Source organism: Dendropsophus ebraccatus, chromosome 2, assembly GCF_027789765.1.
Source record: "Dendropsophus ebraccatus isolate aDenEbr1 chromosome 2, aDenEbr1.pat, whole genome shotgun sequence".
NCBI classification, from domain to species: Eukaryota; Metazoa; Chordata; class Amphibia; order Anura; family Hylidae; genus Dendropsophus; species Dendropsophus ebraccatus.
Genome location: NC_091455.1, coordinates 3,321,454 through 3,336,014, shown reverse-complemented (window position 1 = coordinate 3,336,014; position 14,561 = coordinate 3,321,454). Strand labels below are relative to the sequence as shown.

Here is a 14,561-nt window from a genome sequence, read left to right as displayed (position 1 = left end):
CCTGGAGAAAGAGGGGGGGGGTCTGTGTGCCCTGGAGAAAGAGGGGGGGGGGTCTGTGTGCCCTGGAGAAAGAGGGGGGGGTCTGTGTGCCCTGGAGAAAGAGGGGGGGGTGTCTGTGTGCCCTGGAGAAAGAGGGGGGGGGTCTGTGTGCCCTGGAGAAAGAGGGGGGGGTCTGTGTGCCCTGGAGAAAGAGGGGGGGGTGTCTGTGTGCCCTGGAGAAAGAGGGGGGGGGGGTGTCTGTGTGCCCTGGAGAAAGAGGGGGGGGTGTCTGTGTGCCCTGGAGAAAGAGGGGGGGGGGGTGTCTGTGTGCCCTGGAGAAAGAGGGGGGGGTGTCTGTGTGCCCTGGAGAAAGAGGGGGGGGGTGTCTGTGTGCCCTGGAGAAAGAGGGGGGGGGGTGTCTGTGTGCCCTGGAGAAAGAGGGGGGGGGTGTCTGTGTTCCCTGGAGAAAGAGGGGGGGGGGGGGGTCTGTGTGCCCTGGAGAAAGGGGGGGGTGGGTGTCTGTGTGCCCTGGAGAAAGAGGGGGGGGGTGTCTGTGTGCACTGGAGGAGGGGGCCAGAGGTGTTAGGGGTGTGTACACATGGGGGGGTTCGCACTCACCTTTATAAGATGTTTATTCACCCATTTGGTAAAGGTTTTCTTTTGCACTCGGTCTCGTTCATCTGTAAGAAAGAAAAGTTATAGTTATTACAAACCCCTAATACCTCATAGGGTACAGTACCCCCCCCAATAACAGGTAGTAGGCAACTGTATACAGTTACAGTACCTCTAATAACAGGTAGTAAGAGGCTGTATACAGGTATAGTACCCCCCACCTAATAACAGGTAGCAGGCAGCTGTATATAGGTATAATACCCCCCAATAACATGTAGTGGGCGGCTTAACAACGGTATAGTACCCCCAATAACAGGTAGTAGGCGGCTGTATACAGGTATAGTACCCCCAATAACAGGTAGTAGGCAACTGTATACAGTTACAGTACCTCTAATAACAGGTAGTAAGAGGCTGTATACAGGTATAGTACCCCCCAATAAAAGGTATAGTACTCCACAATAACTGGTAGCAGAGGCTGTACACAGGTATAGTACCCCCCACCTAATAACAGGTCGAAGGCGGCTTTACACAGTTATAGTACCCCTCTCCCAATAACAGGTAGCAGGCAGCTGTATATAGGTATAATACCCCCCAATAACATGTAGTGGGCGGCTGTATACAGGTATAGTACCCCCAATAACAGGTAGTAGGCGGCTGTATACAGGTATAGTACCCCCAATAACAGGTAGTAGGCGGCTGTATACAGGTATAGTACCCCCCAATAACAGGAAGCTGTATACAGGTATAGTACCCCCAATAACAGGTAGTAGGCGGCTGTATACAGGTGTAGTACCCCCAATAACAGGTAGTAGGCGGCTGTATACAGATATAGTACACCCAATAACAGGTAGTAAGCGGCTGTATACAGGTATAGTACCCCCCAATAACAGGAAGCTGTATACAGGTATAGTACCCTCAATAACAGGTAATAGGCGGCTGTATACAGGTATAGTACCCCCCAATAACAGGAAGCTGTATACAGGTATAGTACCCTCAATAACAGGTAGTAGGCGGCTGTATACAGGTATAGTACCCCCCAATAACAGGAAGCTGTATACAGGTATAGTACCCTCAATAACAGGTAGTAGGCGGCTGTATACAGGTATAGTACCCCCTAATAAAAGGTAGAAGGCGGCTGTACACAGGTATAGTACCCCCAATAACAGGTAGTAAGCGGCTGTACACAGGTATAGTACCCCCAATAACAGGTAGTAGGCAGCTGTATACAGGTATAGTACCCCCAATAACATGTAGTAGGTGGCTGTATACAGGTATAGTACCCCCCAATAACAGGTAGAAGGCGGCTGTACACAGGTATAGTACCCCCAATAACAGGTAGTAGGTGGCTGTATATAGGTATAATACCGCCCCAATAACAGGTAGTAGGCGGCTGTACACAGGTATAGTACCCCCAATAACAGGTAGTAGGCAGCTGTATACAGGTATAGTACCCCCAATAACATGTAATAGGCAGCTGTACACAGGTATAGTACCCCCAATAACAGGAAGCTGTATACAGGTATAGTACCCCCCAATAACAGGTAGTAGGCGGCTGTATACAGGTATAGTACCCCCCAATAACAGGAAGCTGTATACAGGTATAGTACCCTCAATAACAGGTAGTAGGCGGCTGTATACAGGTATAGTACCCCCCAATAACAGGTAGAAGGCGGCTGTACACAGGTATAGTACCCCCTAATAGGTAGAAGGCGGCTGTATACAGGTATAGTACCCCCAATAACATGTAGTAGGCGGCTGTACACAGGTATAGTACCCCCAATAACAGGTAGTAGGCGGCTGTACACAGGTATAGTACCCCCAATAACAGGTAGTAGGCGGCTGTATACAGGTATAGTACCCCCAATAACAGGTAGTAGGCGGCTGTATACAGGTATAGTACCCCCAATAACAGGTAGTAGGCGGCTGTACACAGGTATAGTACCCCCAATAACAGGTAGTAGGCGGCTGTATACAGGTATAGTACCCCCAATAACAGGTAGTAGGCGGCTGTATACAGGTGTAGTACCCCCAATAACAGGTAGTAGGCAGCTGTACATAGGTATAGTACCCCCAATAACAGGAACCTGTATACAGGTATAGTACCCTCAATAACAGGTAGTAGGCGGCTGTATACAGGTATAGTACCCCCCAATACCAGGAAGCTGTATACAGGTATAGTACCCTCAATAACAGGTAGTAAGTGGCTGTATACAGGTATAGTACCCCCCAATAACAGGAAGCTGTATACAGGTATAGTACCCCCAATAACAGGTAATAGGCGGCTGTATACAGGTATAGTACCCCCCAATAACAGGAAGCTGTATACAGGTATAGTACCCTCAATAACAGGTAATAGGTGGCTGTATACAGGTATAGTACCCCCCAATAACAGGAAGCTGTATACAGGTATAGTACCCTCAATAACAGGTAGTAGGCGGCTGTATACAGGTATAGTACCCCCCAATAACAGGTAGAAGGCGGCTGTACACAGGTATAGTACCCCCAATAACAGGTACTATGCGGCTGTACACAGGTATAGTACCCCCATTAACAGGAAGCTGTATACAGGTATAGTACCCCCAATAACATGTAGTAGGTGGCTATATACAGGTATAGTACCCCCCAATAACAGGTAGAAGGCGGCTGTACACAGGTATAGTACCCCCAATAACAGGTAGAAGGCGGCTGTACACAGGTATAGTACCCCCAATAACAGGTAGTAGGCAGCTGTACACAGGTATAGTACCCCCAATAACAGGTAGTAGGCGGCTGTATACAGGTATAGTACCCCCAATAACAGGTAGTAGGCAGCTGTACACAGGTATAGTACCCCCAATAACAGGTAGTAGGCAGCTGTACACAGGTATAGTACCCCCAATAACAGGTAGTAGGCGGCTGTATACAGGTATAGTACCCCCAATAACAGGTAGTAGGCGGCTGTATACAGGTATAGCACCCCCAATAAAGGGTAGCAGGAGGCTGTACACAGGTATAGTACCCCCAATAATGGGTAGCAGGAGGCTGTACACAGGTATAGCATCCCTATTAACAGGTTGTAGGCGGCTGTATACAGGTATAGTACCCCCAATAACAGGTTGTAGGAAGCAGCCCTCATTCAGCAGAGTGCTGCATGGTCTCTATACTACTGGGTGCAGTAGTGAGGCAGCGGGGTCCCACACACTCTCCATACCAGTCAGTACAGTTGTGAGGCTGTGGGGGTCCCGCACACTCTCCATACCAGTCAGTACAGTTGTGAGGCAGCGGGGTCCCGCACACTCTCCATACCAGTCAGTACAGTAGTGAGGCAGCGGGGTCCCACACACTCTCCATACCAGTCAGTACAGTTGTGAGGCTGTGGGGGTCCCGCACACTCTCCATACCAGTCAGTACAGTAGTGAGGCTGTGGGGTCCCGCACACTCTCCATACCAGTCAGTACAGTAGTGAGGCTGTGGGGTCCCACACACTCTCCATACCAGTCAGTACAGTAGTGAGGCAGCGGGGTCCCACACACTCTCCATACCAGTCAGTACAGTAGTGAGGCAGCGGGGTCCCACACACTCTCCATACCAGTCAGTACAGTTGTGAGGCTGTGGGGGTCCCGCACACTCTCCATACCAGTCAGTACAGTAGTGAGGCAGCGGGGTCCCCCACACTCTCCATACCAGTCAGTGCAGTTGTGAGGCAGCGGGGTCCCCCACACTCTCCATACTAGTCAGTACAGTAGTGAGGCAGCGGGGTCCCCCACACTCTCCATACCAGTCAGTACAGTAATGAGGCAGCGGGGTCCCCCACACTCTCCATACCAGTCAGTACAGTTGTGAGGCTGTGGGGGTCCCGCACACTCTCCATACCAGTCAGTGCAGTTGTGAGGCAGCGGGGTCCCCCACACTCTCCATACCAGTCAGTGCAGTTGTGAGGCAGCGGGGTCCCCCACACTCTCCATACCAGTCAGTGCAGTTGTGAGGCAGCGGGGTCCCCCACACTCTCCATACCAGTCAGTGCAGTTGTGAGGCAGCGGGGTCCCGCACCCTCTCCATACCAGTCAGTACAGTTGTGAGGCAGCGGGGTCCCCCACACTCTCCATACCAGTCAGTACAGTTGTGAGGCAGCGGGGTCCCACACACTCTCCATACCAGTCAGTACAGTAGTGAGGCAGCGGGGTCCCCCACACTCTCCATACCAGTCAGTACAGTAGTGAGGCAGCGGGGTCCCACACACTCTCCATACCAGTCAGTACAGTAGTGAGGCAGCGGGGTCCCACACACTCTCCATACCAGTCAGTGCAGTTGTGAGGCTGTGGGGTCCCGCACGCTCTCCATACCAGTCAGTACAGTTGTGGGGCAGCGGGGTCCCCCACACTCTCCATACCAGTCAGTACAGTAGTGAGGCAGCGGGGTCCCACACACTCTCCATACCAGTCAGTACAGTAGTGAGGCTGTGGGGTCCCACACACTCTCCATACCAGTCAGTACAGTTGTGAGGCAGCGGGGTCCCGCACACTCTCCATACCAGTCAGTACAGTAGTGAGGCAGCGGGGTCCCGCACACTCTCCATACCAGTCAGTACAGTAGTGAGGCTGTGGGGTCCCACACACTCTCCATACCAGTCAGTACAGTAGTGAGGCTGTGGGGTCCCGCACACTCTCCATACCAGTCAGTACAGTAGTGAGGCTGTGGGGTCCCCCACACTCTCCATACCAGTCAGTACAGTTGTGAGGCAGCGGGGTCCCGCACACTCTCCATACCAGTCAGTACCTTAGTGAGGCTGTGGGGTCCCCCACACTCTCCATACCAGTCAGTACAGTTGTGAGGCAGCGGGGTCCCGCACACTCTCCATACCAGTCAGTACAGTAGTGAGGCTGTGGGGTCCCGCACACTCTCCATACCAGTCAGTACAGTAGTGAGGCTGTGGGGTCCCGCACGCTCTCCATACCAGTCAGTACCTTAGTGAGGCTGTGGGGTCCCCCACACTCTCCATACCAGTTAGTACAGTAGTGAGGCTGTGGGGTCCCGCACCCTCTCCATACCAGTCAGTGCAGTTGTGAGGCAGCGGGGTCCCGCACCCTCTCCATACCAGTCAGTGCAGTTGTGAGGCAGCGGGGTCCCGCACCCTCTCCATACCAGTCAGTACAGTTGTGAGGCAGCGGGGTCCCCCACACTCTCCATACCAGTCAGTACAGTTGTGAGGCTGTGGGGTCCCGCACGCTCTCCATACCAGTCAGTACAGTAGTGAGGCAGCGGGGTCCCACACACTCTCCATACCAGTCAGTACAGTAGTGAGGCAGCTGTGGCCCCGGCTCAGGAGGGGTTAATCCGAGCCTGCTGCCCACACCCTGGTGCACAGTAGCCCTAGCAGTCGGTACCTTTCTTGCCCTCTGTGGCCCTTAGCACCGCCAGGTACAGGTTATCCTCGGAGCTGGTTCTCTGGCGGAATGCAGTGTCCTGATTGGATGGCAGGGCGGCATTACTGCGATACATCTGCTGGTCCATGGAGCTTACAATCTACCGCCTCTGCCTTGTCTTCCTGAAGTGTCTGCTCTCCGCTGCCTTCACCTCCCTCCTTCCCCAGCTGCCTCTACCCCCAGATTGGCCGCAGGCTAAGCAATTCCAAGCCTGCCCTGTCTGGTTCCTGCCCTGCCCCCTCAGTGCCCTCCCCTTTCCGAGGTGTGTCAATGACCCACTCAAGGTGTGCCCCTCAGGACACACCCACAGGATGCCCGCCTCCCCGCCCGGTCACTGCATGAGACCCTGCACACAGCTCAGGCTGCAAGAGACCCTGCACACAGCTCAGTCTGCAAGACACAGCACACAGCTCAGGCTGCAAGAGACCCTGCACACAGCAAGACACAGCACACAGCTCGGGCTGCAAGAGACCCTGCACACAGCTCAGTCTGCAAGACACAGCACACAGCTCACGCTGCAAGACACAGCACACAGCTCGGGCTGCAAGAGACCCTGCACACAGCTCAGGCTGCAAGAGACCCTGCACACAGCTCGGGCTGCAAGAGACCCTGCACACAGCTCAGGCTGCAAGAGACCCTGCACACAGCTCAGGCTGCAAGACACAGCACACAGCTCGGGCTGCAAGAGACCCTGCACACAGCAAGACACAGCACACAGCTCGGGCTGCAAGAGACCCTGCACACAGCAAGACACAGCACACAGCTCAGGCTGCAAGAGACCCTGCACACAGCTCAGTCTGCAAGACACAGCACACAGCTCGGGCTGCAAGAGACCCTGCACACAGCTCAGGCTGCAAGACACAGCACACAGCTCGGGCTGCAAGAGACCCTGCACACAGCTCAGTCTGCAAGACACAGCACACAGCTCGGGCTGCAAGAGACCCTGCACACAGCTCAGTCTGCAAGAGACCCTGCACACAGCTCAGTCTGCAAGACACAGCACACAGCTCGGGCTGCAAGAGACCCTGCACACAGCTCAGTCTGCAAGACACAGCACACAGCTCGGGCTGCAAGAGACCCTGCACACAGCAAGACACAGCACACAGCTCAGGCTGCAAGAGACCCTGCACACAGCTCGGGCTGCAAGAGACCCTGCACACAGCAAGACACAGCACACAGCTCAGGCTGCAAGAGACCCTGCACACAGCTCAGGTTGCAAGAGACCCTGCACACAGCTCAGGCTGCAAGAGACCCTGCACACAGCTCAGGCTGCAAGAGACCCTGCACACAGCTCAGGCTGCAAGAGACCCTGCACACAGCTCAGGCTGCAAGAGACCCTGCACACAGCTCAGGCTGCAAGAGACCCTGCACACACACAGCTCAGGCTGCAAGAGACCCTGTGGATCTCTGAGGTAATAAGGCCTCGTGCTCTGTGGTTATCTGGGGTAATAAGGCCCCGTGCTGTTGCACAGCTGGGGCTTTGGTGCAGTGCTCCACTGCTCTCACATTCCTATAACTTGCTGTGACAGAACAGTCTGAATATCTCGCAGCTACAAATTCCTACAGACAGTGATTAACCCCTGTGGGACTGTGCCACACCCTCACCACTCCACACCTCTGCCAGGCCCGGGCCCTCCTCACACCTCTGCCAGGCCCGGGCCCTCCTCACACCTCTGCCAGGCCCGGGCCCTCCTCACACCTCTGCCCAGGCCCTCCTCACACCTCTGCCCGGGCCCTCCTCACACCTCTGCCAGGCCCGGGCCCTCCTCACACCTCTGCCCGGGCCCTCCTCACACCTCTGCCAGGCCCGGGCCCTCCTCACACCTCTGCCAGGCCCGGGCCCTCCTCACACCTCTGCCCGGGCCCTCCTCACACCTCTGCCAGGCCCGGGCCCTCCTCACACCTCTGCCAGGCCCGGGCCCTCCTCACACCTCTGCCCGGGCCCTCCTCACACCTCTGCCAGGCCCGGGCCCTCCTCACACCTCTGCCAGGCCCGGGCCCTCCTCACACCTCTGCCAGGCCCGGGCCCTCCTCACACCTCTGCCAGGCCCGGGCCCTCCTCACACCTCTGCCCGGGCCCTCCTCACACCTCTGCCAGGCCCGGGCCCTCCTCACACCTCTGCCAGGCCCGGGCCCTCCTCACACCTCTGCCAGGCCCGGGCCCTCCTCACACCTCTGCCAGGCCCGGGCCCTCCTCACACCTCTGCCAGGCCCGGGCCCTCCTCACACCTCTGCCAGGCACAGCCACACAGGACCAGCCTGCAGAGCAGTGTGAAATTCAGCGGAGCCATGTGATGCGTCACTCAGAGACAATGCACAACACGCAGCACTGTATCCCGGCATCAGTACTCAGTGTAACACAGGGAGCGTCTGCTTCTCCTCATCACATCTGAATCATCTAAAGGCCGACATTCCACAAAATCTATGACCAACGGAAGGATTGCACAAATATACACACCCTCCTATTCATCACTAGATGCCCCATTACATGAGACACTGAAACAATGACATGTTGCAAAGAAGAAGGAATTAGGGTAAACCATCCTCAGCCATGGCAGGGACAAATAGAATCCCAAAACTACAGTGAAGACTGACACATAGGAGGGCGGTGAAAAGAACAGGTGTAACACCTGGCAGGGTGTAGGATGGAGTTTAGTGTGATGGAGGACGGTGTATAGGACAGTCAGGGTGTAGGATGGAGTTTAGTGTGATGGAGGACGGTGTATAGGACAGTCAGGGTGTAGGATGGAGTGCAGTGTGATGGAGGACAGTGTGATGGAGGACGGTGTATAGGACAGTCAGGGTGTAGGATGGAGTGCGGTGTGATGGAGTGCAGTGTGATGGAGGACGGTGTATAGGACAGTCAGGGTGTAGGATGGAGTGCAGTGTGATGGAGTGCAGTGTGATGGAGGACGGTGTATAGGACAGTCAGGATGTAGGATGGAGTGCAGTGTGATGGAGGACGGTGTATAGGGCAGTCAGGGTGTAGGATGGAGTGCAGTGTGATGGAGGACAGTGTATAGGACAGTCAGGGTGTAGGATGGAGTTTAGTGTGATGGAGGACGGTGTATAGGACAGTCAGGGTGTAGGATGGAGTGCAGTGTGATGGAGGACAGTGTGATGGAGGACGGTGTATAGGACAGTCAGGGTGTAGGATGGAGTGCGGTGTGATGGAGTGCAGTGTGATGGAGGACGGTGTATAGGACAGTCAGGGTGTAGGATGGAGTGTAATGTGATGGAGGACAGTGTATAGGACAGTCAGGGTGTAGGATGGAGTGCGGTGTGATGGAGTGCAGTGTGATGGAGGACGGTGTATAGGACAGTCAGGGTGTAGGATGGAGTGTAATGTGATGGAGGACGGTGTATAGGACAGTCAGGGTGTAGGATGGAGTGCAGTGTGATGGAGGACGGTGTATAGGACAGTCAGGGTGTAGGATGGAGTGCGGTGTGATGGAGGACGGTGTATAGGACAGTCAGGATGTAGGATGGAGTGCAGTGTGATGGAGGACGGTGTATAGAGCAGTCAGGGTGTAGGATGGAGTGCGGTGTGATGGAGTGCAGTGTGATGGAGGACGGTGTATAGAGCAGTCAGGGTGTAGGATGGAGTGCGGTGTGATGGAGTGCAGTGTGATGGAGGACGGTGTATAGGACAGTCAGGGTGTAGGATGGAGTGCGGTGTGATGGAGTGCAGTGTGATGGAGGACGGTGTATAGGACAGTCAGGGTGTAGGATGGAGTGCAGTGTGATGGAGGACGGTGTATAGGACAGTCAGGATGTAGGATGGAGTGCAGTGTGATGGAGGACGGTGTATAGGGCAGTCAGGGTGTAGGTTGGAGTGCAGTGTGATGGAGGACGGTGTATAGGACAGTCAGGGTGTAGGTTGGAGTGCAGTGTGATGGAGGACGGTGTATAGGACAGTCAGGGTGTAGGATGGAGTGCAGTGTGATGGAGGACGGTGTATAGGACAGTCAGGATGTAGGATGGAGTGCAGTGTGATGGAGGACGGTGTATAGGGCAGTCAGGGTGTAGGATGGAGTGCGGTGTGATGGAGTGCAGTGTGATGGAGGACGGTGTATAGGACAGTCAGGGTGTAGGTTGGAGTGCAGTGTGATGGAGGACGGTGTATAGGACAGTCAGGGTGTAGGATGGAGTGCGGTGTGATGGAGGACGGTGTATAGGACAGTCAGGGTGTAGGATGGAGTGCAGTGTGATGGAGGATGGTGTATAGGGCAGTCAGGGTGTAGGATGGAGTGTAGTGTGATGGAGGATGGTGTATAGGGCAGTCAGGGTGTAGGATGGAGTGTAGTGTGATGGAGGACGGTGTATAGGACAGTCAGGGTGTAGGTTGGAGTGCAGTGTGATGGAGGACGGTGTATAGGACAGTCAGGGTGTAGGATGGAGTGCGGTGTGATGGAGGACGGTGTATAGGACAGTCAGGGTGTAGGATGGAGTGCAGTGTGATGGAGGATGGTGTATAGGGCAGTCAGGGTGTAGGATGGAGTGTAGTGTGATGGAGGATGGTGTATAGGGCAGTCAGGGTGTAGGATGGAGTGTAGTGTGATGGAGGACAGTGTACAGGTCATTTGAGGTGTAGGATGGAGTGTGGTGTGATAGTGGACAGTTTCTATACTGCTAACAGATCCTGAAGGGAACCCCCCCCCCCCCCCCCCCCCCAAACACCTGACAGGCGACCCCAGAAAATATGCTACACCGATTTCTCCATCCCGCCCTGTCTACCCCCCTCTTACAGGAGTCACCAGATTCATGACAGGAATCCCTGCCAAACCCTCATCCTGCATGATTACCATCTGAGCATGACTCACGCACAGGCGGCACCGAGGTCTGCTCCATCAGCAGCCTGAGAGTAGCTGATGGGGGGGGTCAGGGAGGGAAGCCCATTCAGGAGAAGGCTTGTTGCGGCGATGGCGTCCCATTACAGTACCACACTGGAATTCAAGGACTTTAATACAACGTAATATTTCACCAGTGTTCCCAAACCTGAGGCTCAGGGCATGCTGGGAGCTGTAGTTTTACAACAGCAAGCAAGTGATAGGTGACAGCAATGGCTACCAGAGAGGCATAGCCTAACGACAAGGGAAGCCCCCATCCCATCTCCGAAGGCTGCTCTCAGCTCATCCCTCAGGACACCTAATTCCTCTCCATCTGCGTTGAGTCACCGCTCAGGGAACTCCCGCATTCCTAGGAAGAGGTAATGGTGGGTGTGACCCAAAGAGTGTCAGCTCCTGTGACCACCCAGCATTACTTCAGGTCCTGGTATACAGGAGGATACGGGGCGTATACTGAGGACTATGCCAAACATTAACCAGCAAGGTCAATGAATGACAGGTGACATAGTGTGCAGGGTGTATATATGTATACAGTGTGTAGGGAGTATATATGTATACAGTGTGCAGGGGATGATGGGTGACATAGTGTGCAGGGTGTATATATGTATACAGTGTGTAGGGAGCATATATGTAAACAGTGTGCAGGGTATATATATATATACTGCCTGGAGCCGGATGAGAGGTCTGTGCTGGAGACAATGGAACAATAAGACAATAACCCCCCCCCCCCCCCCCCCCCCCCCGTTATCTCCTCCGGATCCGCAGAACAATGAGGCCGGGCCGGGATCTATACTCCATGTGTGCCCACTGGTTAATAATCCCCCACCAGTGATGGGACTGTTTACACAGACACCCCTGGTGGTGGGCATTATGTGGGGGACACAGGAGCGGGGTGGGGGTGAATAATCCGGGGGTCACAGGTGTGGGGGGGCACTATCCGGGGGTCACAGGTGTGGGGGAGCATTATCCGGGGGTCACAGGTGGTGGTGGGGAAGGTGCGGGGAGTCTACAGCAACCACCAAATATGAGAAAAGGTCCTGCAGAGGGCGCTATAACAACTGTGCCAGCAGGTGGCGTTTTTTCTCAGTGACTACCTGTAGCAGTAGGTGGCGCTCTCTCTAGTCAGTGACTACCTGTAGCAGTAGGTGGTGCTCTCTCTCTAGTCAGTGACTACCTGTAGCAGTAGGTGGCGCTCTCTCTAGTCAGTGACTACCTGTAGCAGTAGGTGGTGCTCTCTCTCTAGTCAGTGACTTCCTGTAGCAGTAGGTGGCGCTCTCTCTAGTCAGTGACTACCTGCAGCAGTAGGTGGCGCTCTCTCTCTAGTATGTGACTACCTGTAGCAGTAGGTGGTGCTCTCTCTCTAGTCAGTGACTACCTGTAGCAGTAGGGGGCGCTCTCTCTCTAGTCAGTGACTACCTGTAGCAGTAGGTGGTGCTCTCTCTCTAGTCAGTGACTACCTATAGCAGTAGGTGGCGCTCTCTCTAGTATGTGACTACCTGCAGCAGTAGGTGGCGCTCTCTCTAGTATGTGACTACCTGTAGCAGTAGGTGGTGCTCTCTCTCTCTAGTCAGTGACTACCTGTAGCAGTAGATAGCGCTCTCTCTCTAGTCAGTGACTACCTGTAGCAGTAGGTGGTGCTCTCTCTCTCTAGTCAGTGACTACCTGTAGCAGTAGATAGCGCTCTCTCTAGTCAGTGACTACCTGTAGCAGTAGGTGGTGCTCTCTCTAGTATGTGACTACCTGTAGCAGTAGGTGGTGCTCTCTCTCTCTAGTCAGTGACTACCTGTAGCAGTAGATAGCGCTCTCTCTAGTCAGTGACTACCTGTAGCAGTAGGTGGCGCTCTCTCTAGTCAGTGACTACCTGTAGCAGTAGGTGGCGCTCTCTCTAGTCAGTGACTACCTGTAGCAGTAGGTGGTGCTCTCTCTCTAGTCAGTGACTACCTGTAGCAGTAGGTGGTGCTCTCTCTCTAGTCAGTGACTACCTGTAGCAGTAGATGGCGCTCTCTCTAGTATGTGACTACCTGTAGCAGTAGGTGGCGCTCTCTCTAGTCAGTGACTACCTGTAGCAGTAGGTGGCGATCTCTCTAGTCAGTGACTACCTGTAGCAGTAGGTGGCGCTCTCTCTTTCTAGTCAGTGACTACATGTGGCAGTAGGTTGCTCTCTCTCTATTCAGTTACTACCTGTAGCAGTAGATGGCGCTCTCGCTAGTCAGTGACTACCTGTAGCAGTAGGTGGTGCTCTCTCTCTAGTCAGTGACTACCTGTAGCAGTAGGTGGTGCTCTCTCTCTAGTCAGTGACTACCTGTAGCAGTAGGTGGCGCTCTCTCTAGTCAGTGACTACCTGTAGCAGTAGGTGGCGCTCTCTCTAGTCAGTTACTACCTGTAGCAGTAGATGGCGCTCTCGCTAGTCAGTGACTACCTGTAGCAGTAGGTGGTGCTCTCTCTCTAGTCAGTTACTACCTGTAGCAGTAGATAGCGCTCTCTCTAGTCAGTGACTACCTGTAGCAGTAGGTGGCACTCTCTCTAGTATGTGACTACCTGTAGCAGTGGGTGGAGATCTCTCTAGTCAGTGACTACCTGTAGCAGTAGGTGGCTCTCTCTCTAGTCAGTGACTACCTGTAGCAGTAGGTGGCGCTCTCTCTAGTCAGTGACTACCTGTAGCAGTAGGTGGCGCTCTCTCTAGTATGTGACTACCTGTAGCAGTAGGTGGCGCTCTCTCTAGTATGTGACTACCTGTAGCAGTAGGTGGCGCTCTCTCTAGTCAGTGACTACCTGTAGCAGTAGGTGGCGCTCTCTCTAGTATGTGACTACCTGTAGCAGTAGGTGGCGCTCTCTCTAGTCAGTGACTACCTGTAGCAGTAGGTGGCGCTCTCTCTAGTATGTGACTACCTGTAGCAGTAGATAGCGCTCTCTCTAGTCAGTGACTACCTGTAGCAGTAGATAGCGCTCTCTCTAGTATGTGACTACCTGTAGCAGTAGGTGGCGCTCTCTCTAGTCAGTGACTACCTGTAGCAGTAGGTGGCGCTCTCTCTCTAGTCAGTGACTACCTGTAGCAGTAGGTGGCGCTCTCTCTAGTCAGTGACTACCTGCAGCAGTAGGTGGTGCTCTCTCTCTAGTCAGTGACTACCTGTAGCAGTAGGTGGCACTCTCTCTAGTCAGTGACTACCTGTAGCAGTAGGTGGCGATCTCTCTAGTCAGTGACTACCTGTAGCAGTAGGTGGCACTCTCTCTCTAGTATGTGACTACTTGTAGCAGTAGGTGGCGATCTCTCTAGTCAGTGACTACCTGTAGCAGTAGGTGGCGCTCTCTCTAGTATGTGACTACCTGTAGCAGTAAGTGGCGCTCTCTCTAGTCAGTGACTACCTGTAGCAGTAGGTGGCTCTTTCTCTAGTCAGTGACTACTTGTAGCAGTAGGTGGCGCTATCTCTCTAGTATGTGACTACCTGTAGCAGTAGGTGGCGATCTCTCTAGTATGTGACTACCTGTAGCAGTAGGTGGCGCTCTCTCTAGTCAGTGACTACCTGTAGCAGTAGGTGGCGCTATCTCTCTAGTCAGTGACTACCTGCAGCAGTAGGTGGCGCTCTCTCTAGTATGTGACTACCTGTAGCAGTAGGTGGCGCTCTCTCTCTAGTCAGTGACTACCTGTAGCAGTAGGTGGCGCTCTCTCTAGTCAGTGACTACCTGTAGCAGTAGGTGGCGCTATCTCTCTAGTCAGTGACTA

At 54.2% G+C, this 14,561-nt stretch overlaps 1 protein-coding gene across 24 annotated transcripts in view; it reads right to left on the bottom strand.

The window, feature by feature from the left end:
* The window catches only part of PLEC (plectin), a 297,784-nt gene that overhangs the window by 102,334 nt on the left and 180,889 nt on the right, over nt 1-14,561 (bottom strand). For 21 of the 24 annotated variants that reach the window (XM_069956882.1, XM_069956901.1, XM_069956883.1 and 18 more), the window contains exon 2: nt 598-659. In XM_069956882.1, the coding sequence (XP_069812983.1) occupies nt 598-659 (62 nt within the window). Of the gene's footprint in view, nt 1-597; nt 660-5,954; nt 6,163-14,561 lie in introns of those variants that run through there. The other 3 variants (XM_069956886.1, XM_069956889.1, XM_069956893.1) reach the window with 1 other exon arrangement.